Raw genomic sequence first — 27,925 nt, 5'->3', positions numbered from 1 at the left:
CAAGCTAGCCTGCATTCAAGGGAAATATTTAGAAACTTTTTTTGCAATGAAGGAGCATTATGTTTTCAAGAACATATGATTGCTAAGAACTATTAAACACTGTAAAACAACTGCATTTTCTCATGTTTTCAGAAAGACCAAGAAGTCAGCTATGACTTACTATATGGGGCTAAATTACATCTATTAATATACTTTTTTTTTATTGTGAACCATCTGTATTTTTGAAAATGTAACTGTTTTTTGTTTAATAAATAAATAACAAATAATGTGTTTCTTACCTCATGTGCTTGTAAATTCGAGGTGGATGTTCTAATAGCTTCTTGATCCTTTAAAAACATTAAATCTTCATAGTAAGTCCAAGTTGGCGTATACACATCATCTCCTCAGTTCCAGACCGCATAGAATCTTCGACTTTTTTTGCTTCTTTCCTGAAATTACTCCTGTAGATGTTGATTTTTTTCTTCACTAAGTCTGTGGTTGCATCAGGATACTTTTCTTTAAGTTTTTCTGCTAATTTTCCATACGCTTCGTTTTTTTTATATTTATTCAGATAATGTTTTGACTTAAGAGTGCGTACCCACCAAGCCATTCAATTCAAATAAATTCAATTCAAGTCACTTCATTCAATTCATTTTGACTAAACATCGTTCCAACCACCACAATCAGCGTACTTCTCATTCATGAGTCATCTAGTATGAAATTTAGAGATGGACGCATCTGACGTTGCAGAAATAGCAGTGTTGTTATTGCTAAAAAGGAGAAGGAGGTGGAGGACACAAATGTGGGTGCATCCCATAAATTGTAGGAGAACTGATTTTGGAGCATTTGCTCATTTGTTCCCAGATTTGGTGAACAACTCAGAAAAGTTTCATGACTTCTTTAGGATCAACAACGAACAGTTGAAGATGTTGGTTGAGTTGCTTCAACCCTCCATTGAGAAACAAAACACGAATTACCATCGTGCTATTCAACCGAAGAAAGACTGGCCGTTTATCTAAGGTAAATGAAGAATTTAAAATTATTCCCTTTATGAATTGGTCGAGCGTTTAATAATAATGTAGCTGTAAGTGAGACAGACTTTATTTCTGATGTTTATTCTTCCAATATTGTTACATGATGGATACAATTAATGGTGTTAATATTCCAATTAGGTACATTATTGATGGATACAATTAATGGTGTTAATATTCAAATCAGGTACATATATTGAACTGAACTACCAATAAAGGGGATTATAAAAGAAAATATTACCCTGCACATTAACTACATAACGTAAAATAATAATATAAAATGAAAATTACACAGTTTATATGGGCAATTAAAGGAAAGTTACTTCTCAAACAACACTTTACTAGCATATGCTGATGTCGTTTCATGACCATATGCTGATGTCGTTTCATGACAATATGCTGACGTCGTTTGATGAGCGTATGGTGATGGTGTTTCTTGAGCATATGGTGATGGTGTTTCTTGAGCATATGTTGACTGTTTAGACGGTTTTTGCAGTGAGGCAGTACGGTAACCATAGCTACACTTTTCATTGCTGCGAAGTTTTCTCGAAAAGCCTCCAGGATTTCAATTCTAATTTCAAGATTATCCATAGCTGACAATTGTTTCATGAGAGGGAGAAGACTTAACAGAAAATGACGATCTGAGTCTGATTCTGTTTCATTTCTACTAATTGCTTGTTCTCGCATCTTTTGCAACTCCCCCACGATTTGCTCATCTGCATCACTTTGAAGCTCACAGCGACGCGTTTCTTGGTGGCAGTTTTTTTCTTTGCTGTAGATGCAGCATCACCCGTATCAATGATTTCAGTATTTATTTCCTCAAGGGGTGGCGGTACATTGCTAGATGTGGCACGGGGTGCCACATAAGGTGTGAGGAATACCATTGTGTCGTAGAATACCCATTTCCTTACTTTGACATTGGCCGAACCAGATGGATGAGTATCAAGTTTCTTCTTTTCTCTCATGAAATTGCTCCTTAACTGCTGCCATTTCTCCTTACATTCGGAAACTGGAAAGAGAAAAATACTAATATTGAATAAAGGAAGAATAAATGATGATAATAATTATTAAGGGAACAAAGTCAAAAATTCTTCACATTTTCAATTTTTTTTTTTTTTGCTTCAAAAGTGAAAGTTTGTTCTTTTTTGACCCGCATGTCCCCTTAATGGTAGTCATTATGAAAATTGCTCTAATATTAGTATCTATTGTCAGTTCTTTTTTTAATTATTACAACCAATCATATAACTATTTGTGTAATCAATCATATTATAACATGTTATATCATTATAATAATATGTCATATCTCTATTTCAGATATGTTGCTACTGGCGAGTCTTTTGCTTCCCTTGCGTTCCAGTTTCGCATTGGGAAGACTTCAGTGCAAAGAATTATCAAAGACGCCAGCAATGCCACATGGGAGGTGTTGCAGCCGAATTATATGCCAGTACCGGATCATCAGCAGTGGAAAAATATTGCAAGAAATTTTTTTGAAAAATGCAATGTTCCAAACTGTATCGGAAGTGTGGACGGCAAGCATTGTCGGATGAAATGCCCACCGAATGCAGGCTCGCTCTTCCATAATTATAAGCAATATCACTCTATTGTATTAATGGTTATCGCTGATTCCAGGTGCTGCTTTACTATGATTGATGTTGGAGCATATGGTCGGAACAGTGATAGTGCAGTCTTTAGTAACTCTAATATGGGTAGGGCATTTCTCTCTGGGCATTTAAATATCCCTCAGCCTAGTGAAATACCTGGTACAGATATTAAAACACCTTTTTACCTCATAGGTGAAGAGGCTTTCCCTTTAAAGCCCAATTTAACGAGACCATATCCTAGAAGGGACCTAGATTACTCTCAAAAAGTATTCAACTATAGGATTAGTAGAGGTAGGAGAACAGTGGAATGTGCCTTCGGAATGCTAACTCAAAAATTTGGTGTATTGAAAACAACAATGGAAACAAGCCCAGAGGTATCTGAAGCAATAGTCAAGAGTATCTGTGTGCTTCATAATTTCATTCACCATGAAGACAACATGAACCTTGATAGTAATACTAATGATGCTATTGATGACTACCATCAAAACATGAGGAGCATGTCACCAACTAGAAGTACTAGGCCTGCAGTAGAGGCCTTGTCCATTCGTGACACTCTGAAACAATATTTTGTCTCACCAGGTGGAGCTGTCGACTGGCAGGATAGAAACATCCACTGATGAATATACTATGCAATGAACATATTATTGTATAGTATGCCATATCTTCTCTGTATTTAGCTATAAGGTTTTGCTATTTTATCTGTGTTATATTTGTTTATATCTGTACAAATACAGGCAGTATGCTTCAGCTCCAACGCGCAACAATATTCCATACTCAATTAGATAAATAAAAACTTTAATAAAACTTACCTTTGCATTTCATTTCTGTTGCAATATCCTTCCATAACGCAGAAATAGCATCGCGATTACGGTGCAAAGGATCACTAGGATCATATATGGGATGCCGGTCTTGCACTAAGTTTATAAGGAGTTCAAAGTTCATGCTTCGCTCACCACGTCCACAAGCTAGCTGAAGCGGTTGCTCTGTGAGGGCACTGAATGAACAAGAAGTACGCGTTCAATACGCGAACAAAACACGTTTAATACATGTGTGATTCATGTAGAATATTACTATTTACATATTGTTTAATAGTTATTATTAAAAATAATAAAAAATATAAATATTAGGAAATATACCTGTAGCTACATGCTAAATTATTGCCATATTTGTATTATTGCAGTCGGATGATTGTCATTCAATGCTGAAAAAATGGAACCAAATGCATCACTGAATGTGAATGGCCAGGAATTGAGTAGAATTGGTTTGAATTGAATGGCGTGGTGGGAATGCTTACATAGGAATTAACGTGATCCATCATGGTCAGTCATGACTGGCAATGAATTTAATTGAATTTATTTGAATTGAATGGCTTGGTGGGTACGCACCCTTAATTTGCCAAAGGCATGGCTGTTCTTTGTATAACTGAAAAAATTCGCCCCAAAATTCTCTATCTTCCGGCATCTTAACTACTTAAACCTCACTCAAATCTTTGCACCAACATTCCTCACACTCTGGCCATGCGGTTCACACTGATAACTTAACTGACTGGTCAATGTTCCCTTCAGTGCGCGTTAGCCCTGCCTCCAAAATCAAGCAGAGTTTGATTCTCATCAGTGTAACTGACAGTTGTACTGACAGGCCTCAAACAACCCCATTCACGATCATTTTTGCCAAGTTTGAAGGAATTCCTTCAGTAATTATTGATTGTGAATGGCTTGCTTTACACATAAACATGGAAAAAGAAGTAAATATGTCAAAATTATAGGAGGATATATGCATTACAAGGCAACATCATGAAAATACATACGAGGGGGGACCCAAAAGTAACGGAATTGTGTCATAGAATTTATTCAGTTATTGTTACATGTTTACAGTCTTATCACCTTCAAAGTATTCTCCATTTGAAGCAATGCACTTATCCAGACGTGTTTTCCACTGTTCAAATAAGCAATTCTGGAACTCTTGAAATTATGGCTTTTTAATGACTCCGTCGTTTTCTTCTGAACCTCTTCAACGTCTGCAAAACGGGTTTCCTTTGAGGGCTTTCTTCATTCGGGGGAACAAAAAGAAGTCACAGGGAGCAAGATCGGGTGAATAGGGAGGGTGGGTAAGTGTGGGGCAAAGTGGAGGGTGGTGGCTTCATCACGACAATGCACCAGAATACACTGCCTTGAGTTTGAGACAGTTTCTGACCAAGAATGGCATGAAAACCCACCCTCCCTATTAATGATCTTTTGTGACATTTTTGTTCCCCAATGAAGAAAGCCCTCAAAGGAAACCGTTTTTTAAACGTTGAAGAGGTTCATGATTTTTGAGTCATTAAAAGCCATTTTCAAGAGTTCCAGAATTTTTTCAACAGTGGAAAACACGTCTGGATAAGTGCATTTTCAAATGGAGAATACTTTGAAGGTGATAAGACTGTAAACATGTAACAATAACTGAATAAAATTCTATGACACAATTGGTTACTTTTGTCCTGTATATATATATATATATATATATATATATATATATATATATATATATATATATATATATATATATATATATATATATATATATATATATATATATATATATATATACACACAAACACACATATATATATATTGTAAAGATTAGCGCCAAAATACGCTATGAAAGCGCCCGCCTTTCTGCTTTGCTCGGCCGATAGATAGGCCTCTGTCTATTTTGAACCTGTGAGAAGTAGTGGATACTGGCTTGGGTTAGTTTGAACCAGTGGAAGTCGGGGTATAAGAGCTCAAAGATGTAATCTTTTGCCCTGGGCAGTAAACTGGCTTTGCATCGTTTTCTTTGATACAGGTACCGGAGAGGAAGCCGTTTTCTTTGATATAGAAGCGTGACCTGGGTCAGGGCATCGCCCCCCTCCCCTACCCTGTCCAGAAGCAATAAAAGGCCAGGGCAAGGACAGCTCTCTCTCACACACAGCCAGTAGTTAAAGGAAAGAGGTCACGAGTGCAGACCTCGGCCACCCCCAACTCTTTCCCTCGTCGCCACGTGGAAGTTAACGGCCCTTTGCTCTGTATCCCAACCACGTGGCCAGCAGCCAGTGCAAGTGGGGATTGCAAGTCCCAAACGCGAGCGGATCCCTACTGCGGTCTTTTCATCATCCCAAGGGCGCCCTTTTTCCGCCCCAATCTACGACTTGAAGCAGTACCTTGGCGAAGGAGGCCCTTTTGTCGACGCTCCCACACGTGGTCTCTGGCAGAAGACGACGTCAGCCTCACGCCCCTACAATGTGGTAAAGTACCCAAAACGAGTTGCTAGTCACGTTACTTCGCCCTTGTGCATTGATTAACTTCTGTTCCTATAACTTTGTATTCCCTGATATTTCTTGGTTCAATCCCGGCCCACGTGTTCACAGCTTCTTTCCTCTGAGTCACAAGTAACGCCTCGGGGAAGCCCTTGGCGCCTTCCGCGCACACCCGAGTAATTCATTCCCCAAATTCCAGCATTAGATTTGTAACCTGGGTCCTAATATCATTTCAGAAGGACGGTCGTAGCAGAATTTCCCTTGGTTCGTGTTCCTGGCATTCCCAAGCTCCCCCCCCCCCGCCTTCGGGAGGACCTCGGCAGCAGCAATTTAACGTGTTTCAGTTAATTTCCCTTTGATCTTGTGTTTTATGAGAATATAACTATTTTTGTATCCACGTGTTTCACGCACTTCCCTTTGAGTAAGAGCCCTCCGCTCCTTGTACAACTCCTTTTTGTTTGTGTTTTATATGTCCTGGGTATCTTGCAAGGCCATTTTAGAGTAAAGTAATAAATGTGGAGTCATAAGAACCACCTGCATTAGGAAACATATATATATATATATATATATATATATATATATATATATATATATATATATATATATATATATATATATATATATATATATATATATATATATACACACATATATACTGTATATACATATATATACACATATATATACTGTATATACATGTATATAAATATATATACTATATATATATATATATATATATACTGTATATATATATATATATATATATATATATATATATATATATATATATATATATATATATATATATATATATATATATATATATATATATATATATATATATATATATATATATGTATACATATGGTTGTAATAACCATAAATGCAGATCTAGTAAAACGTGATCAGTAGATATATATATATATATATATATATATATATATATATATATATATATATATATATATATATATATATATATATCACATATGTATACATATAGTTGTAACAACCATAGATGCAGATTTAGTAAAAGGTGTTCAGTAGATTCTGTGTATATATATATACAGGTGGTCCCCGTTTTACGACGGGGTTCCGTTCTTCTGCGCTGCGTATAGCGGAAAATATCGAAAATCATCAAAAATCATAAGAAAACCTTACTTTTAATGCTCTGGGTGCATTGAAAATGATGTAAACTGCATTATTATTGAGTTTTACATAAAAAAACCTTCAAATTATGATTATTCTGCCGTTTTGGGGCCATATTTCTTCATTCGGATACATATAGTGTAACCCGAACATGCGTCGTAAGCCAGGAAATAATTTCTGATGAATATATTTAGTCGAACGTGAAGACGGAACCGTCAATAAAGGGACTGTATGTATATATATATATATATATATATATATATATATATATATATATATATATATATATATATATATATATATATATATATAATTTATAATTAACACATGTACACATTCAACAGAAATAAATTTCTGACTCGCATCAGGATTGAATCTAGATCCCTCAAGTAAGGCCAAGGTAGTCCTCCTGCATTTCATTTGAAAGACCTAGGTTTGATCCCGTTAAGATTCAGAATAGACGTACAGTATATATTTACAATATATGTAAATTATCATAAACAGGGCAGTACTTACAGGTCATAATTTCTGTATGTAGTACATTGTTGTCTATTCTCCACTTGCATTACAGCTGGGTCTTTAAATGACAATCTAAAATCATCTTTCTCTTTTCCTACTGTACATGATGAGCCCTGCTTAGGCTCAATTGGGTCTTCGTTTTGGCTGAAGGTTTCCTCAGATTCAATTGGTTCTTCTTTTATCCCAACTGACTCTTCACAGTTAGGTTCCTCCTTTAGGTAAAGTGTTACTGAGGTTGATTCAACCACTTCCTCTTTGATATAACTCGAATCCATATCCATTCTCTGGTGAACTGTAGAAAGACAATACAAATTACAGATACAAAGAACAGAATAGAGAGCAAAATGACAAATTTTAAAAGCAATCTGTATTTTTCCTAACTATACAAACCTGACGTCCTTTACATTAGGAATTACTTACAGCACAGCTGGAAATGGCCATTGAACTTTCAAACAAGGTGGTTAGGCAGTAAACTACCATCCGGGAGGCGGGAGTCCTGCCTGCCTGGATGTAATCATTCCAATTTGCCTTTCGGCAAAGTGTCAGATTGAGGGGTGGCATGAAGTGGTCATAAAAATGTAATGTAAAGGACCTCAGGTTTGTATAGTTAGGAAAAATACAATTTACTTTAAAAAATTTTTTATTTGTTCCAACATGACATACAAACCATCGGTCCTTTACATTAGGAAGACACTCTGGCTGGAGAGAGGAATCTGAGTGAGTGTCTATGAAATGACTGCAGTTCACCACACCTGGGGTTCCCTTCCTGGTCAATAGAGCAAGGAAGGGAAAACCTGCCTCTGACAAATTGATCAGGTTATAAGAAACGCAAGATCAATTGTCAAGGCTTCTGGGCTTTTTGTATGAATGAGGAAGGTGTCATTTCATACAAAAATAGGCTAGGATGAACCTTAGATTGTCAGCAAGATTAAGGCAAATACAAGTATCGGGTTTTTCTTATTGTCATGATCTCTTTCCTCCCCTTGCTAGAGGAAGTGTATGCTTACCTGCATTGACCGCCAGATCCAGCATGTAACGACTCGAATTCACTCTCTGCCTGCAGGAAGAGAGCCAGGATGAAGAGAAGGAGGAGAGCCCAGTCACACCCACACTCATTCTCGCATCCACAAACGCACATCTTAGGCAAGATGTAACCCTGTCCTGTTAAGAGGAACCGGGTAAGCTACACAACTTGTTGAGCAGCCACCACAGGTCCCAAGGAAAAGGTGTCCAAGGACTTGTGGGCAATATCCTGAAAGTAGAAAGAAGTAAAGGTGGTCTGTTGAGACCACACCCCCGCTTTCAATGCCTGAGGAACAGACAGGTTCTTCTGGAATGCGAGGGTTGGACCAATGCTCTGGACTTCGTGACCTCTTGGATGGAAGGTAACAGTGTTACCATCTCCAGCAGCAGAGTACACTCTCCTAATTGTCTCACAAAGCCAGAAAGAAATTTGTGTTCTTGGACACGTCTTTCTTGGTCGAGCCAGCACTAAGGAAGAGTTGTTGACACTCAGGCCGGATATGGCGAGTTCTCTTCAGATAGCGCCGCAGCACTCTAGCAGTGCTCTAACAGGACACAGTAGCATCTCGTCTGGGTCATTACCTACGAAGTCCTCTAGGGAGGGGATCGTGAAGGACTCAAACCTAGTGTCAGGGACCAATGGGTTCTGAGTCTTCGCTACGAAGCCCGGGGTGAAATCAAGCGTAACTGATCTCCATCCCCTCAAGTGTTGAACATCAAAGGAAAGCCTGTGAAGTTCTCCCACTCTCTTCGCCGATGCCAGGGCAAGCAGGAAGATGGTCTTGAGGGTCAGGGTCTGATGATTCTCATAAAGGCTCATACGGTGCATGAGTCAGGCTCCTTAGAACGAGAGTCACATCCCACACAGGGGGGCCTGAAGTCCCTGGGTGGGCAAGACCTCTCGAAGCTTCTCATCAGCAGAGAAATCTCAAAAGAAGAGGAGATACCTACCCCTTTCAGCCATAAGACTAGGCTGAGTGTGGCTCTGTAGCCTTTTATGGCTGAAACGGAGAAGCTTCTCTTGGCGAAGAAAGATGAGGAAGTCCATGACCTACTGAACAGTAGCTCCAACCGGAGAGATACCCGGTCTACAAAACCAACCACAAAAAAGATGGCCCACTTTCCCTGGTATGCTGCTGCAGAGGACCGCCTGAGGTGTCCAGCCATCTCCGTTAATGCATGAAGCAAAAAGTCTCTCACTCGCAGGAGATGCTGGATAACTGCCAGCCGTGAAGACACAGGAACTGCACTGCCATGGAGTTGACACAGCAGGTTGGGCCAGGGAGGAAACCCTCTCAGTGCCTCAGAAAGAAGAACTAGCAGGTTGGGATACCAAACAGCCTGGGGCCATTTGGGAGCCACCTGAATCATCCTGAGATTTGGGGTGATCATCACTTGGCTGATCACCCTATGAATCAGACAAAATGGAGTGTCTCATCACTTGATCCTGAAACTCTTGGAGAGCCAGGAAGGCTGCCTTGAGTTCCAGGGTGTTAATGTGAAGGTGCTTGTTGTCTCCATACCACACTCCCGAAGTCAGCAACTCCTCCAGATGCTCGCCCTATCCCTCGGCCGATGCATCCGAGAACAGAAGCATGTCCAGAGGGGGAGTATGCAGGCATACTCCTATGAAGAGGTTCCTGTTGTCTGTCCACCAGTCTAGGTCCTCTCTCACCTCCCCTGAAAGAGGGATGAGAAAAGACTGGGGGTCTCGAGACTAGGACCAGTACTCCTTCAGTCGCCACTGCAGGGACCGAAGGTGCAAATGCCCATGAGGGACCAGCTTCTCCAACGACGACAGGTGACCGATGATGACTTGCAATTGCCGAGCTGGCTGCTCCTATTGAGACAGGAACAGCTTTGCTGCCTTCCTGAACCTGCTGATACAAGAGTTCGAGGGGAACACTCTTGCTGCTACCATATCTATCAACATGCCCAGGTACTTTAACCTCTGCTTGGGGGTGAGATCTGACTTCTCGAGATTTACTACAATCCCTAGATCTTGGCAAAACTCAAGGAGTCGATCGCTATCCTGAAGCAACTGAGGGCGAGAGCTCACCAGGACCAGCCAATCTTCGAGATACCTCAACAGACATATCCTGTGTGAATGGGCCCAAGCTGACACTAGGGTGAACACTCGCATGAACACCTGGGGAGAAGCTGAGAGCCCAAAACAGAGTGCCCTGAACTGGAACACCGTCTCCCGAGGATAAAGCGAAGGTACTTGCAGGAGGATGGATGGATGGGTATTTAGAAATACGCATCCTCCAGGTCCACTGTAAGCATGAAGTTGTTCTCCCTGATGGAGGCAAGCACGGAACGAGCCGTCTCCATCGTGAACCGAGTCTGGCAAACAAATAGGTTCAGGGGAAAGAGCTCTATGACCAGTCTCCAGCCCCCAGAAACTTTCTCAACGAGAAAGACACGGCTGTAAAAGCCTGGGGACCGATCCGACACGACTTCCATAGCACCCTTGCTCAGCATGGCTTGCACCTCTTGTTTGAGTGTGAGATCCTTCATTGAAACAGGAACATAAGTAAGGAGACAGACCAAAGTGTTGGAGACGGGTGGCCGAGACTCAAAGAGGAGTAGATATCCCTCCCGAAGGACATCCACTACCCAGGTCTTGGCTCCATATTGCTGCCATTTGCCCAATGGCTTGATAGGCACCACCAACCACTGGCAGTAGCTGGAGGTTGAGGGGACAGGTGAGAGGGATCGAGCACTCTTTCCTGTCCTGTCGGAGACCGAAGCCCTGGCAAAGAAGAAAGCCGTGGGGGATCACCAACCTGCAATAGCGAAGGCTGCACGGGTTTAGGAGAGCACCCTTGTGTATACAGACACGTGGTGGGGTGCTGTCCCAAGGAGAGCATGCAGGCTCACGCAAATGCACACGGAAGCTGTCGACAGGTGAGCGGACCCATTCACAAGAACATGAATCAGGGTTGACCGGGGGAGAGCGATCATGTACTCTCAGGCATGAACTCACGCTTTCCTCACGACATACTCCAGTCTTCTTCAAGACCGTGGGCTCCTGTTGAGAAGACGACTGTGTGGGGGACCTCCTCGAAGCTTCTTCAGGTGCTCTGAAACACCTGTACAGGACCCTGGCTGAGTGCTAGGGGAGCACTAGCAGGGGTTGAAGAAGCACCAGCATGCTTGGTCACCTTCTCTCTTGAAGTGCCCGAACCAGATCGTGGAGCAGACTCCCCGGTACTGGCAGAGGTGACTCGAGGTTTCGGCAAAACCTGAGTACCCGGAGTGACTCAGTCTTGTTTGGAGGTCTGAGCACCCGAAGCTCCTAAATCACCTCCAAGACAATCAACAGTTACTTTCTCTACCCAAGTGTCCAAAGAGACATGGGAAGAGGTATGCACTACACCAGTCCTGGAAGGTAACATCCTGGAACTGGTTTCAAGTGCACAGGTTGAGGAGACTCACATACTTCAAGCTCCTGAGTCATGGGGTCTCGGAGAGCACAATGACACCGTCCCCAAGTCCGGAGACTGGGGAGAGCCAATAAGAGATCCCTCTGTCTCACCCATGGAGGGAGGCAGCCCCTTGGAAGCCCCATGACGATACTTCTTCGGGGTGGAAGAAGCAACCGTCTTCTTCTGCTAATGAGCTTCGGAAGAAGGTATGAAGGTGGCAGCAGATGAAGAAGTAGACGACGACACCTTGTGACTCCTCCTCTTCAACTTCTTCTTCGACATCATCTCCAAGAGTGTGGAGTAGCTGGTCTCCGATGGAAGAGGGAGCAGTAGGTACAGAAGAAGGAAGGGTTACCTCAGGGTAAACCATAGCAGGAGCATGTGGAGACGTATGGTCAATGACAACAGGGGTCATTAGAGGAAGAGCATATGTCGTGATAAACGTTGCAGTCTTAGCAAAAGCAGTTGTCGTAACAGTGTTGGTGGTGATAGTCACTGGGGGCATCACAGGGGCATGAGAAGTTCTCAGGTGACTCAGTAAGCCCCTCACTGAGGAACACCCAAAAGGCCCAGAGAGAGCCACGTCTCCCACAGTTTCTCGGTCTCTCACGAGGAGTCAAAAGTTGGGTTAGGGGCGGCAGTCTACTCTCTCTGAAGGGGAAATTTTCCCCTCAAAGAGAACAGAGGCCACTGAGCAGAGATTGTCTTGATCACCCGCCCCCCAACGCTGACTTCTACTTGACGAAAGCGAGCAAAGACGATGAAGGGGGGATTGCTCCCACAGGAGTGACAGCAAGGCAAGGAAGCTTTGCAGGAGGAAGGACAGAAGAAGAAGGGTTGGCAACCTATGGTGTTGTCGGAAGTGTATGACACCCAGACGACACCTTGGAAGCCTTCTTCTTGTATTTCCTCCTCTGCGAAAACTTCATCCATTGCACAGGAGACCAGAGATGACACTCATCACACAGAGTCTTGGTTACAGTCATGCCCTCTGCAGCTAGTGCAGAGGACATGAGGGTCAATATCAATGGTAGAGTGGTAATGGGGGCATGGTCTAGAAGTGGTACCTGAGCATAGACACTGGGCATTCCACTCAGGCTTGGATGATTTGTGGGTTTGCATGACACAGTAATAACAAGCACACAAACACAATCATGGCAAAATATCACAAACAAATACAGAAATATCCCATTGGGAAAAAACACAGCTCCTTATCAAATAGCAGCCGAAAGCAAAGTGAATGCTTACCATCTGGACAGGTAGGACTCCCGCCAGTCAGACAGTAGTTAACTACCTAACCACCTTGTTTAAAAGTTAAACGGCCATTCCAGCTGCGGTGAAGCACATTCTTTATGTAAAGACCGATGGTTTGTATATTTGTGTAGGAGCAACATACAACTGTCTGAAAATTGAGAGACTGAATGTCTTTCTTACTTCATTCTTTCTAATTCAGTAAGCTTTGTCTAGTATATTTTGCATCTTGTATTGTTACATTTTATCAGAAATATAAAAAAACTTGAGCACTATCAAATGCTACTGTAGTTACAATTGTCATGTTTCTTATCCTAACACAGTTCAACAAAACTTCACAGAAAAGCTTTACATACTAAGATTACCTTACTATTTCTACTATTCCAAGATATTGCATGAGATATAATTAACTCACCTTTACTTTTCTATTTGTATATATCAAAGTTAATCAGTATCTACTATGCCATCTATTTCCATCTACATGTACAATATCTTATGGGTTACCTTTTCTTCTATAAAAATGACATTTTTATGATAAAATACAGTTTTATACTGTATATACTTACCAAGCAATTACATGGCTACTATAGCTAGTCCACTAAAGGTAGATTCTTGGGCCTACGAGACGTTTGTTTGGCGGCCTCTGATTGGCTGGTACCAGGAGGTAGGCGGCTTGCTCACCGTCTCATTTTCACGTCTGTAGCTTAAAAAACTAGCAATATGTTTATATTTCTTCAATTATCTCACATTTTGCACAAGATAGGAAAGTTTTGGTTATATCATAGGATTCGGTATTAATTGTACGACTAAATTGTGATTTCCTGAAATCAATAAGATAAAACACACAGGAATTACGAGTAAAAGTGAAGAGAGATGCATTTAATTCGTTATACCTGTTTTTACTTATCATCGGATATTGCCTCATTCATGTGATCAAGATAAAATAAAACTCGTGTCTTCAGATAATAAATTCACCCTGAATAGTCTGGTATTTTCAGATTTTAGATGTGTTTGATATGTGAAGAGAAAATGAAGAATATGTCTTGTTATATATGTCTTATTATATATTTGCGGGGGATGCGTTCCCCCCGTGAATAAGTCAAATCTGCGAATGCTTAAAACCCATCTAAAAACACTTAGAACTGCCCATTTTGATAGCTTAAACCAAGAAAAACCCTGTAAAAATGCTTATACCTGAGTATTTTAATGTTTTATCACAAAAAGTGCATTTATTCATGAAAATTATATGAAAATACAGTAATTAGTGAATATTTCTCAGTGAAAAATACCGCAAATGGGCGAATTTTCCGCGAATGATGGCTAGATATGTTCCACAGAGAAACCCACGAATGCGTGAGTCCGCAAACCATGAGAACGCAAATACGGGGGGTTTACTGTACTTGATTCAGATTGCCAAGAGACAGTGATAATGATCTGCAAGACACCACGTTGGTCCTCTCAGCCGTTGACAGTTGCCAATTAGCGACATGAGAGGCTTGCATTTCGACAATATTTGCCGTATTATTATGTCATTACATTTTCTATAAATAAATCCATAAAATTCCCATTATGCTTCGAACATTTTCACTCCAGTATCACGTATGTCCGTATGTCTGGACATACCTGATAAGAAAACAAATACAGTAATCAGATGGATGCATCTGGATGTGTTGAGTTTACTTTAGTCTAGGTGAGAAACTTGCATAAATACTGCAGGCTACATGATAAATAACGGGCCTACATAATGATGAGTTCATTATTATGGCCGCTTGTTTCTCTGGCTTTTATATGTTCATTTAATAAACAAAAGTACATTTTTTATTTCTTACCATAAAATCTATTGGCAATGTCTAAATTGAAGCCAACACATCCAGATGCATCCATCTGATTATTTTTTTTTTATTAGATACGTCCAGACATACGGACATATATAATATTGGAGCGAAAATGTTCGACGGTCATAAAGGGAATTCTATGGATATATTTACAGAAAATGTAAGACACAATAATACGGCAAATATTATTGAAATGCAAGCTTCTCATATCGCTAACTGGCAACTATCAACGGTTGAGAAGACCAACGCGGTGTCTTGCAGATCATCATCACTGTCTCTTAGCAAACTGAGTCAAGCAAGGATGCAACATTAGACATATTCTACATTTTCTCTTTACATATCAAACGCATCTAAAATCTGAAAGCACCAGAGTATTCAGGGTGAATTTACTGTATGCAAAAACACATTTTATTTTATCTTAATCGCATGAATGATGCAAAATCCGATAAGTAAAAACAGGGATAAAGAATTAAATGCTTCTCTCTTCACTTTTACTCATTGCAATTCCTTTGTGTTTTGTCTTATTGATTTCAGGAAATCACGATTTAGTTGTACAATTAATACCGAATCCTATGGTATGACCAAAACTTTCCTATTATGTGCAAAATGTGGGATAAATGAAGGAATATAAACATATTGCTAGTTTTCTAAGCTACAGACATAAAAATGAGACAGTGAGCGAGCAGCCTACCTCCTGGTACCAGCGAATCAGAGAGGCCACCAAACAAACGTCTTGTAGGCCCAAGAATCTACTGTAAGTGAACCAGCTATGGCTTTCTACAAGGCAATCTAATGAAATTCAAATTTTCGCGGTGACGCTACCATTGCTTGTGTAGGTGACAGGGTCCTGCCCACTTCCGGGACTGACGCATACAACTCAGCAGAGAGGATCAATTTGTTTGGTGCCCAATGTCCACTGAGGGGAGAAAGGCAGGCTCCATTTATGTAATTGCTTGGTAAGTATATATAAAACTTTATTTTATCATAAAAATGTCATTTTTATACAAGTGACTTACCAAGCAATTACATAGATGATTCCACATTAAGAGGAGTTGGGAGTCATGGACATGTTCTAATCCAAATCATTTATAAGATAATGACTTTGAACTAGGAAGGATGCTAGCATTGGGTCAATGCTTGTTGTACCTTACCTGGTAAGAGAGCTGCTTAAGTCAGGTACTGCCTGTGGTTGGTGCTCATCGTAACCTGTAGAGGGCATGGCAGTATGGCCGAGAGTTTCCCCTACTTCAGTGGGTACTTTGCAGCCATGGAATTTCACTGATGGCTGACAAAGACAAAAATAGTGCCCTTGCCCTGGGCATAGACCATAATAAAAACATAACAGTCACCTACAACCAAAATTAAAAACCACCACCCCAACCATTAAAAACTTGTGGGTACTCCAGGCACACTGTATCCCTAGGCTTCCCTTAAACTCAATGACCTTACAACAAGGCAAGGAGACAGTAGAGGGACAGAGAGCCCCCTATGCTTCCTTTCCCAACACCATGCCAGCCATGGATAAAGGACCCAAAGTAAAACAATTATCAGACAGTTTTCACGTCTTTAAGATAATGTGAAGCAAACGCCGATCTACACTTTCAAAATGTTGACTGTAGTGCTTTTGAGAGATATGTTATGCCGAAAAGCCAGAGATGTTGCAACAGCTTGAACCTCATAAGCTTTGACCTTAAGGGAAGGTAAAACATCATGCGAAGAAGTCCACAGCTGGTTTGCCCCAAAAGTTTCCAGAGATCGTCGCACATAAGGGAGTCCAGAGTCCACTCCATCAGCAAAACCTGATTGCAGCGACTCAATTCATCTGCGAGGATGTTCATTTTTCCTTGCATGAAGCAAATGATAATCTTCACCTGGTACTGCTCCGCCCAGAGAAAAACCTCTTTCACCGTCTCATAGAGAGTGAAGGACTGGGTGCACCCTTGTTTGCGGACATAAGACAGCGCTGTGGTGTTGTCTGCGTAAACCACTACTACTTTGCCAGAAACTAGAGGAGAGAAGGCCTGGAGGCCCAGATGAATGGCCTTTAGTTCCTTCACATTGATGTGGAGAGCTCTCTGATCTACACACCACATCCCTGAAATCTTCTGACTCCCTGGAAGGGCTCCCCAAACTAGATCTGAAGTGTCGGAATAAAATTCTAGGTCAGGGTGCAACGGTAGAAAAGACTTCCCTTCTCGAAGTCTTTCTACGGACAACCACCATCGAAGGTTCGTCTTGATCCCTGAGGAGATGGGGAAAATGAAGGAGTCCGGTTGGGTTTTCCTGCTCCAGCATGCTTTTAGATAAAACTAAAGAGGCCTCATGTGAAGTCTGCCCAGCTTTATGAACAGTTCTACTGAGGCCAGAGGTCAGCAGCAGACTCATCCACTGAAGCACTGAGCAAGTCCTAAGGTCTAGGAACTCACAGACAGCCTGGAGACAGGAGTTGATCCATTTGGAAGAGAAAAACCTGAAAAGTCTGAGAGTCCAGAATCATCCCTAAATAGGGAATCTTCTGTGTCAGAACTAATTGCGATCTGTGAAAGTTGACAAAAATGACCAACTCCTGTGTCAGGCGAAGAGTCTTGTTTGAGTCCTCCGCACACTTCTCCTCCAAAGGAGAGCAGAGCAGCCAATCATCGAGATGAGACAAATGTTGATGTTGAGAAGGTGAAGCCATTTCCCATGAGGAGCAAGGATTCGAGTGAACACTTGTGGGGCAGTGGACAGGCCGAAGCACAAGGCTTGAAACTGGAGAACTTCGCCCTATAAAACACAAAGCGCAGAAAACAGGCGTCCTGCATATCCAGGGTGACCATCCAGTCACCCTGATGCAGAGAGAACATGACAAAGTGACTGGTTTCCATATGAAATTTGGTTTTCAGCACGAAACGATTCAGTGCGCTGACATCCAGAACTGGTCTTCAGCCCCCCAATGACTTGGGGACCACAGAGATGGTTGTAAAATCCCTCCGAGTTGAGATCCAAAACCTCCTCTACTGCCCCTTTGCAAAGAAGGGACTCTACTTCTTGAGAAAGGGCGGCAAGCTTCTCGGAGTGAGCTGAGTAGGCAGTCAAGTTGACTGGCAACATGGATACAGGAGGTTTCTGCCCCTCTGCGGCTCCATTCCTCCCAAGAGAGGTGTAGCCTGGCTCCGACAGGGGTGGGAAGGACTGTGTTCTCATTTCTCGTCGGCTGGTTTAAATGAAGACTTCTTGATCGATCCAAACGGGGGCGCGTAGACTGGCCTGAGGTCTAGACTGACTTTCCTCCTCAAAAGGGCTGCTGTAGAGGAGAGAAGGACTTGGTTGTTGTTGCAGGAGCTTCCTTAGCCCGCTTGGAAGATTGAGCCAGAAGATCAGTTGTAGATTTCTTCTGAAGGTCAGACAGGGTCTCCTTAACAGTGTCTTGGGGGAAGAGATGGGATCTGTCTAATGGAGAGAATATGAGGGCTGACTTCTGTGTTGCAGTGACTCCTTTAGTGGCGAAGGAGCACCACAGCTCTCGCTTCTTCAAGATTCCCATCGAAAACAGGGAGGCGAGCTCATAAGAGCCATCCCTGACTGCCTTGTCTGCGGAAGACAATACTCCCAACCAGTCAGAAAAGAAATCTTCGGACAAGACCGGACAATCCTTGATTTTTCTAGTTAATGCCACCACCATCCATCAAGAAAGCTAAAAATTTCTAATACCTTGAACAGGTTTGTAACAAGATGGTTGAGCAGCAGGCTCGAAGTCCTTATCAGAAGGGACAGAGGATAGGGAGGTGCCCTTGCTCTTGGAAAAGACAGTTTTCTTCTTTAAAGCCCATGAGTTCTTCAAGATGACACTGAATCGGGGCTAAAGCAGAACCTCCCTGAGCTGATGAAGAGGGAAGAGGTGTTAAGCACCCCATGGTTGGCGCTGAATGTGGGCACCAAGCAAGTCAAAGGAGAGGGGCACTCTGAGCTGAGACAGCACTTAGCAGGCAGTGACGGGTGCTTGCTCAAAGTATCATGTTGCTTTGAGACCAAAATAGGGCGCTCGTAACTCGAAAAAGGTTCCGGACTATCCCAAGAAGATTGGTGCCGAGCAGGAGAAGCATAGCAGGCGGAATGGTGAAAATGCAGGAGGGCTGAGGACTAACACTAGCCTCCTTATATCTCTTGACAGGAGGGGAGCTGTCCGCCACATCGGAGTGCCTCTTCAAAGGCCGAGAGGCGGAAGATCAATGCCGCTGACGCCTTGCATCTGGCAAAGAGTTCTAAATCCAACAACAGACGAGAAGCACTGAAAGAGACACCTTTCCAATGGCACTCTGTCGTAACCTGGGACCGTGCAACAGGAAAATGCACACTGAATATTTGCTAACGGTAGGAACATTTTCTAGCATAGATAAAGATTTATGCTTGCACTTCTTACCTCTAGCACCACACTTCTTACCTCTAGCACCATCTGATCTCATGGGTGGCATATTGAATGGGTAAATATATAGCTATATAAAAGAAATGATAAAAGGGCATCACCATCAAGCCTTTCAGCAACTCAGGATAAGGAATTCATTTGCCAAATGTCTTTGTTTTTGAATTAAAAGTTTTTACTTGGCAGAGCCTTCTCAAGTGGAACTTTAAAAAAAAATATCTATATTGTTTTATATTATATAAGTATTATATATTATATATATATATATATATATATATATATATTAAAAATATATATATATATATATATATATATATATGTTCATTTACAGTTATTTTGAAAACATATTTGACTTCACACTTTTTCATTACTAACAATTATTTTCATAAAAACAAAAGAGATATGGCAAATTTTTGCCGTCAGGAAGCTGTAAACAATACATGATGCCGCCCTCGTGGTTGTACAACGAACTAATGGCAGCTGATTCAAAATCAAGCTGAACCACGGAGTTTCTGGACCAAAGAGTGCCGGTTTCACGAGGTTTGACTTTACCTCTTCAATTAATTAACACTGTTCCTAAGAGGAAAGAAAACCATGACATAAACCATGATAGCAGGACAGAGTCCATTGACCAGGATCCCTTGTCAGCTTCAGGGAGGGGTATAACCAGGGCTGGTGCCAGCACACCAGATATCCAGGGAACCCTGGGTAGCAGTTGCACCCTTGTACTCAGCAATGGGCGCTGTGGATCTTGCAGTACCACTAGCAAGGGCCCCACCAGTCCTCTCTGCAGCGGAGGACTGACCTCTGGAAGCTTAATGAGACTTGCTGCAGGAAGATGTAGCAGTCTTCTTCCGCCTCTTAATAGCTTTGGCAGAAGGGGAGGAGAGGAAAACACTCAATGATAAAGGTGAACTTGGTGTCGACTTCCTTCTCCTCTTCAACTTCTTCTTCCCAGGCACAACCAAGGTCAACACCTTAGAGAGCAAGTGGAGGAGGATCTCCACCCGAAACACTTAAGTGATTGAAGGGTTTGGCTTATATTTACGTATTGGGCAAATCTCAACAACCATACTAAGCAGAATATTAAAAAAAAAAATGTGTGAGAAAGCAAATGGCAAGTTGGGCAGAGTCAATACAGACATCCATACACAAAGGCAGTCAGAAGCAAAGTGGATTGCATACCACCAGGTGGGCAGGGCTTCCTCCTACCTGTTGACAGTTAATGACTTTGTCTGAAACTTAAACAGCTGTTCCAGCTTGAGTTTGTAAACTAAATCCTATGAACAAAACAAAGGTTTGTACTGTATTTATGTAGAAACACAGTTTATTTAAAACAAGAACAGCAAAGGTCAGTGACAAGAGTCAGGTAAGAAATCTAAACTCATTGGCAGTCAGAAGCACAGTGTAGTGCAGAAGGACTGGTGGACAGGGCTTTTCCCTACCTGTTGATAGTTAACTACCTTGTCAAATAGTAAGAACAGGCATTTCCAGCTCATGCTCAGAGCTTAAATCCTATGTAATGGACACAAGTTTGCATATGTTTAGGAACAAATTTACTTTTCTGGCATAAAGTCGGCAGTCAATGATTTTACAGAAATTGTCCAGGTGAATTTTTATTTGGGGGGGGGGGTGTTTAGAACATGCTTAGCAACTTTAATTCTATACAATTTTTCTTTCAGAGGAAATGGTAAGGATTAGACCCTGTTCCCTTCAATCGCAATTCTATCCCAGACTTCTTATCAACACAAGTACTATATATTCCCTCTAAACAAAGTAGCACTACTAGGCAATGGGATCAGGCTGGAAGAAGGTGGGAGAAAGAGGTTGGAAGAATACAGTGCAGTTATTAGGGGTGTATTTGCCCCCAAGGAAGCCAGTGAACATCTCTTGTCCTTTCTCCAGTTGCTAAACTTCTTCCACTGTAGAGAAGACCAACCAGCACACTCCATGCAGGGAGATGATAGGGTGCATACCTTCCCCCTACAGAAAGAACATTACTTACGAGGGTCTACCTCTGCGGGAGACAAGAAGCATTCACAAGGATGTTCACACTACTCGAATGGTTGTGTTGTTGTTGTTATTATTGTTATTATTATTATTATTCAGTACATGAAACCTATTCCTATGGAACAAGCCCACAAGTTTCCAAAGAATATGGTGTTCATTAGGAAGAAGTAAGAGGAAGTAAAAGGGAAATACAGAAAGAAAGAGGAGATCCCAATTATTAAAAAAGAAAAAATAAATTATTAACTGATAAATAGATAAAAATGTATTAAAATGCAATAAGAACAGTATATATTAGGGTAGTAATGCACTGCACTTTCACTTGAACTTCTGAAGTTTCAACTGCACGACATCCTCTTGGGAGGCTGTTCCACAGTCCACCTGTGTGAGGAATAAAGGACCTCTGGAACTGAGAAGTTCGACAGCGAAGTACTTTTACTGCATATTGGTGATGCTGTCCAGCAAATCTGGGTGCTCTTGGCATATAAAGGGGATCAGGGATCATCGTGAATATGAAAGACCTCTGTTGAAATACAACTTATGAAAAAGTGATGAACAAGAGACCCTCCATCAGTGGTACAAGTCATAACTGCTACTATTACGAAACAACTGAAGATTACTACCACGCCCCTCTGGTTTTGGTAACTATCAGTATACGTGCAAAATGGATGCCATAAACAAAAGACGGCAAATATCGAAAGCAAACAAAAGATATAAACAAACAAACAAAATGTGGCAGTCTTCAGATTATTCATCCAATCATCTAACAGTCACACAGAAGAAAATGTGAGTGGTGGCATACGGTGAATTTGGAGTATCCCCCAACTCAGGCCTCATTTCGACCTGTCAACTACCTCATTACCATGTTCAATGACTGCTCCAGCTCCCACTGAAAGACAGCCTAACCTACTTCTATCCTGGACCTGGGATACAAAGAGCGACGGTTGGTACTTCCGTAGGAACAAATATATTTTTATGCATTTGGCGTGAATTAAAGAAGCAAAATGCCACAACATTAACCAGGTAACTCTACAGAAAAGCTCTGAGGGACGCCGTGTTTAGTACCAGCACCTAGGGGTCGAGGGAAAAACAAGCAAACACGGTATATTTCTCAGACAATCTCACCTGTACAGTATCATATGCACCATTTTCTATATTTGCCGGTCCAAAAATGTTGCTAATAAACTATATCTCCGTGCGGAGTTCTTCTGTAAATTACACTGGTAAACCAAACTTACCTTAAGATGACTCGCATCACAGTGGCCTGGGCCTTAAATGTAGAAATCTGGCAAAACAGTTCAAAATTCAAATATCACGTATGCTTTCCCATAAGTTCGGTTCAAGTTCACCGTTAATATCAACACAAGGCAAATTTGGCGGCACACTATGTCACTCACTACACACAGGTTTTTGCCGTACAAATATTTTGAAACTTATGAAAGTAACCTGACGCCAAGAACACAACTTCAATTGTTCTGAAGACGGGCAAAGTAGTAGTATATAAATTGAGTCAACCTATGTAACTGCTCCCTTTCACGTTCTGTTTAGTTTCTGGCAGCGCGTGCTTAAGGTTACTTATAACCAAATTTCGCAAAAGAAAATGAGTAATTCCTTTGAAAATTTCATTGATGTTAACTAATATATGGAGGAACTTTCCCCAACAAGTGAGGATTCTATCTACAAAAGAAGGTAAAATATATATATAAAAACGTCGCTCATCTCCCATGACTTAATTTTTAACGGCACCTAAAATATATTACCTAAGTTAAATTTCTAATAATGAATTTATAGGCAAAAGATGGGTTAACCATAGTAACACTTAGAATTTCAGAAAAAAACACACAAATCGTATATTTTAAAAATGGTAATTCTAAGCCGTAGTTCCGCGATGAGCGAGACTATGGCAATTGACGTTTTCCTATGTTATTTTACTTGCTTTACAAGAATTTAAAGCAATATTTTGTCGGCCGGCTTTACCTAAACTGTAGTTTACCTTTGAAGACTACACGACGACGGGGTAGATCTAAGGGGTTTTACTGGTTACAATTTTGCCGTATTAGCTATGGAGGGGGATGGGGGCTCGCCGCGGAATGCCGGTTTAGATCTACCTTAAAAATATTTAAAAATATTTTCCTTAAAAAACTATCTACAATTACTTAATTTTTTACATTACAATTTTAGATATTTTCAATATCCACAAAATAAAGCAAAAAGTAAGAAAATCGGTCTATAAACAAACAAGTTACTAACGCGAAAATAGCAATAACTTACTTTCGAATTTTAAAGTCCAACAACACTTTTTGGAGAAAAATGAGTTTAAAGTCCATTTGAACTTTTGAAGCTAAATGTTCCAGTGTTGAGTGATTTATATTTATTCTTATCACATCATCTGCGAGAGTTTGTTTCATCGTCAGATATAAAATAACTTTTACGCCTCACATCACTAGTAACTTACATGGCTGTGCTGGTTGAGTGTACTCTATGTTGGTCATGGCTTCCTCTATAGTTGACAAATGTCACTTAGTTCTTTCTTTTTTCTTATTGTTTCAAAGGCTTTTCTTATCTTTTCTCTGCCCAGTCTTGTTCTCCTCTTCGTTCTTGGCATTTTCAATAATGATTAGCACTTCTAAATAGGCGCAAACGGAAATTTATTTAAAGTTCGGTAATTAAATGCGAGGAACAGCTGAGAGCGTAAACAATTTTAAGTATGCTTTCAATACCAGCGGGACCAGAACCAAACTGCTAACCAAGTCTGGCCAATTCCCGGGTCTTACTACTGTTGTGAGAAATTGAGATTCGACATCTTTCTTTGTGCTACCAGAATTTGTTATTTGTTTATATATTATCTATCAATAATAATAGCAAAATTTCTTATTATGGTGAGACATGGAGTGATGACGGGGATGCTGACAAAGAGGTACTTTACAAAAGTATTCATTATATAAATGCTATAATTCTAGATGACGAAATGAAATTTTACAGAAATGTTGCCAAATGGTGATACATCATATTTCTACTAATAGCTAGAATCATAGAATTTCGTCACTTTTTCATCGTAATTTGGCTACTTAAATACATTTTCCCTTTGGTACCAAATGTGTTTGACAAATTCCCTCGTATCAGCAACTTTCTCTTCAGAAACATTTGTGAATAGCAAGATATTTTCTATATATATATATATATATATATATATATATATATATATATATATATATATATATATATATATATAGTTCGGTTTACTTCAGGAGCTGAAGACGACTTCAAAGAATCGTGGAGTACTGAAGACGTCTTATAAATATAACTTGCTTGACCGTTAGAATTTATATGAAGTGTTTAATTAACCTCATGTGGTAACTATAAACCACCTGTATTAGGGGAGGGGAGAGGAGAGGAGAGCGGGGGGGATGGGGGAGAGGAGGGACACACAGACATGCAGTCACACACACACACACATAGAGAAAGGCAGCCAAGGAAATTAATATAGACTTTCTGTACAGATTTACTATGTTGGTCCCAGAAGCTCTACCCCTTTTCAAAACTTAGTGACACCTTTCCTATTACTAAATAGGTTAAATGTACCTGCTCATATGCTTTATTGTAATACTAAGATCATTCATGGTCTTTAATACTTTTTTGTCTGGTCTGGTCGTTCGTATTATATGCAATGATATTACTCTTTTCCTTCGTTACTCCCTAGCCCACACATCTGAACCAGTATCCTATTGTTGACTTCTGCGGTTTTTGTTTACTGTAAATCCTCTGCAAAGAATAGTTTGCCAACTCCATCTGTCAATTACTAATCCTTTACTTTTCCCTACTACTCCCTTTTTTATCATATATGTTATCAATTTGTGTACAGTTCACCCTGTATAACCGTACCTTATTCTAATGGCAATTTCTATCTCCTTCTCTAAGCATTATCTTAGGATAACACGACTTTTAATTTATATACTGTATACTAAAAGTTTGAAGGTGAAGCTAGCAAAGAACGACAGCAAGTAGTAAATTTGGCGCGTTCAGCTGTCTTTTCGCTGAGGATTTACGTGGGGCAGTTAATTTGTTGCAAGTGGAAAGCTGATGGAAATTATGAAAGGATATGAAATTCATTCAAAAGTAATAGGAGATTAATATATATATATATATATATATATATATATTATATATATATATATATATATATATATATATATATATATATATATATATATATATATATATATATATATATATATATATATATATATATATATATATATATATATATATATATATATATATATATATATATATATATATATATATATATATATATATACATATACATATATACATACATACATACATACACACTTGCTACTATCTTTGTTACTTTTGAGCGAATTTCATACGCTTTCATATTTTAAATAAGATTTCCACTTCTCATCAATCAAAGGCCTCAAAAATTTACTAGTAGTAGTAGTAAGTTAGATTTGCCTATGAAACGGCTCCCTCGTTTATTTTATTCCTCCTTTGTGTTTGCTTAAGTTTTTTGTTTCTGTAAAGCCATAATTATTTTAAGAATTCTTTCCTGGTCAACATTGTTTTTTCAGTGCTATCATACCAGATTTCTTCTCTTATGTTTTCTTTGTACTTTCTGTAGATTCTTAACGTTGTTTTGTCATTCATTTCTCTCTGCCAAGCTTTTCTGTCCCAGTTATTTATTATTTCTTTTAGCTCCTTACCTTTAAGTGATTAAATTTTACTTAAGTTTATGTTTAATTCTTTCCTATACTCCTTTACTTGCAGAATCCAAGGGGTTTTCTTGTTTTGGTATTGATCCATGGTTATCTCGTATAGAATCCTATTTCCAGATCGAGTAGTTTATTCTTCATATTTCTTGAGTGACAGGAAGAGGCCCCATTGCGGATCTTAACGCACAATTTGCTGTGTAACTTGGCGCTTTCAGAATTGTTCTATATACTTGATTGTCTATTTTTTGTAGTTCACTACCCTCTCACAATAATTTCCAATACAATTTTCCTATTTTTCTCCTACTACAGCTTTTACTGATGACTGCATTAATTTGTCATCTGCTTTACTTTAATTTGGGACCTTTTTATCTGTTCTCTGAAGCTTTTGTCTTTCATGTTGCTGGTCGTTACACCTATCTTATCTGCTTAACTATTTTTATTCCTTCTGTGTGGTGCATATTTTCCACATCGTCAATACTGTACCAATCGTTGAATATTAATGTATTGCTTTTGTCTTTGTTCATATTTAGGACACAGTTGCTTGCTATTTCCATGAGGGTTTGTATTGCTTTTGTTATTTCTTCAAGGGTGTGTCCTAGAATTAATCCACCATCTGCATATGATAGTGCCACTATCCTTATAACTTCATTTCTGAAACCTTTTGTTGTACTTTCTAATTTTTCAATTATCAAGTAAGTTATTAGCAGAAAGAATATGGTTAAGCCATTGTATCCCCACCTTATTTCCATTTGTTACATTTAGTTCTCTTTGTTCTACATTGTTGAGTCATGGACTTGCTGCTGCACTAATTACCTCTGCGTGTAGCCTATATTTCATCATGACCTCTATGAGCTTTTTTCTGTTAACTAAGTCAAATGTTCTTTGGAAGTCTATTGATACCACAAATAATGGGTCTTTTCTTCTGCACGTTTCTTGTATGCAGTATTCTAAGATATACAAATGATCAATTCCTCTTCTTTGTGCAGTAAAGCCTGACTGCAGTTCATGTGTTTTACCTATCTTTCTAATATGCTCTTCTATTTTGGTTTTCAGGATTCCCATGAAAATTTTTTATGACTCATTAGTTAATGCAATTGGCCTAAAATCTTTGACTGTGGGGTGTTGTTTCTTGGGTGTAAGTATTGTTTTTGACTTAAACCAGCTGTTCTGTGTTTTCCCGCCTTTCAGTATGTTGTTTAAACAGTCTGTCAATTCTCTTGGTGCTTCGTAAGAACAGTTTGAACAGAACTGGTTTCACCCCGTCAGGCCCCGGTGCATTAATTTGATTTCATTTTTTCAAGTAGATTTTTCACATCTTCAGTTATATTGACTTTTTCCACGAGTTTAATTTCTGTCTTTGATAAACCATACACTCCTTCCATGTGTTCTCTTAATGATGTATGGTACACCATATGCTGTCCTAATCTTGTCATTGGTCTTTTCATCATTTTTTCCGTGTCGTGTTTTCACCCTTTTTTGCTCCCATTCCATATCTCTCTTATTTTGTTTTCTTCTTTACTACTCGCTGTTTGTCTTTGCTAGCTTCAAGAACAAACTTTTAGTGATACCACAAACTTGTGTAAAATAACTTACGGAAGAAACATTCTAACATGAATTAAAAAAGCAATTTTGTCTCTGTACTCTGATATTATGAATACAAATAAAAAAATCCCATGTTATCTTATAAATT

At 39.9% G+C, this 27,925-nt stretch overlaps 1 protein-coding gene across 2 annotated transcripts in view; it reads right to left on the bottom strand.

Moving 5' to 3' along the window:
- Window positions 1–23,027, bottom strand: part of LOC136854626 (uncharacterized) — a 40,546-nt gene extending 17,519 nt beyond the window's left edge. Inside the window, exons 1-4 of one of the 2 annotated variants that reach the window (XM_067131159.1) lie at window positions 22,741–23,013; window positions 7,551–7,845; window positions 3,421–3,605; window positions 1,079–2,019 (exon numbers count right to left, since the gene is read on the bottom strand). In XM_067131159.1, coding sequence (XP_066987260.1) covers window positions 1,634–2,019; window positions 3,421–3,605; window positions 7,551–7,834 — 855 coding nt within the window. In that variant the 5' untranslated portion in view covers window positions 7,835–7,845; window positions 22,741–23,013 and the 3' untranslated portion in view covers window positions 1,079–1,633. Of the gene's footprint in view, window positions 1–1,078; window positions 2,020–3,420; window positions 3,606–7,550; window positions 7,846–22,740 lie in introns of those variants that run through there. The other variant, XM_067131158.1, reaches the window with a different exon arrangement.
- Between the last annotated feature and the right edge of the window lie 4,898 nt (window positions 23,028–27,925).

The sequence above is a fragment of the Macrobrachium rosenbergii genome, chromosome 29, assembly GCF_040412425.1.
Source record: "Macrobrachium rosenbergii isolate ZJJX-2024 chromosome 29, ASM4041242v1, whole genome shotgun sequence".
Classification (NCBI taxonomy): Eukaryota; Metazoa; Arthropoda; class Malacostraca; order Decapoda; family Palaemonidae; genus Macrobrachium; species Macrobrachium rosenbergii.
Note: the sequence above shows the minus strand (reverse complement) of the source record. Positions and strands in the feature narration are given on the sequence as shown.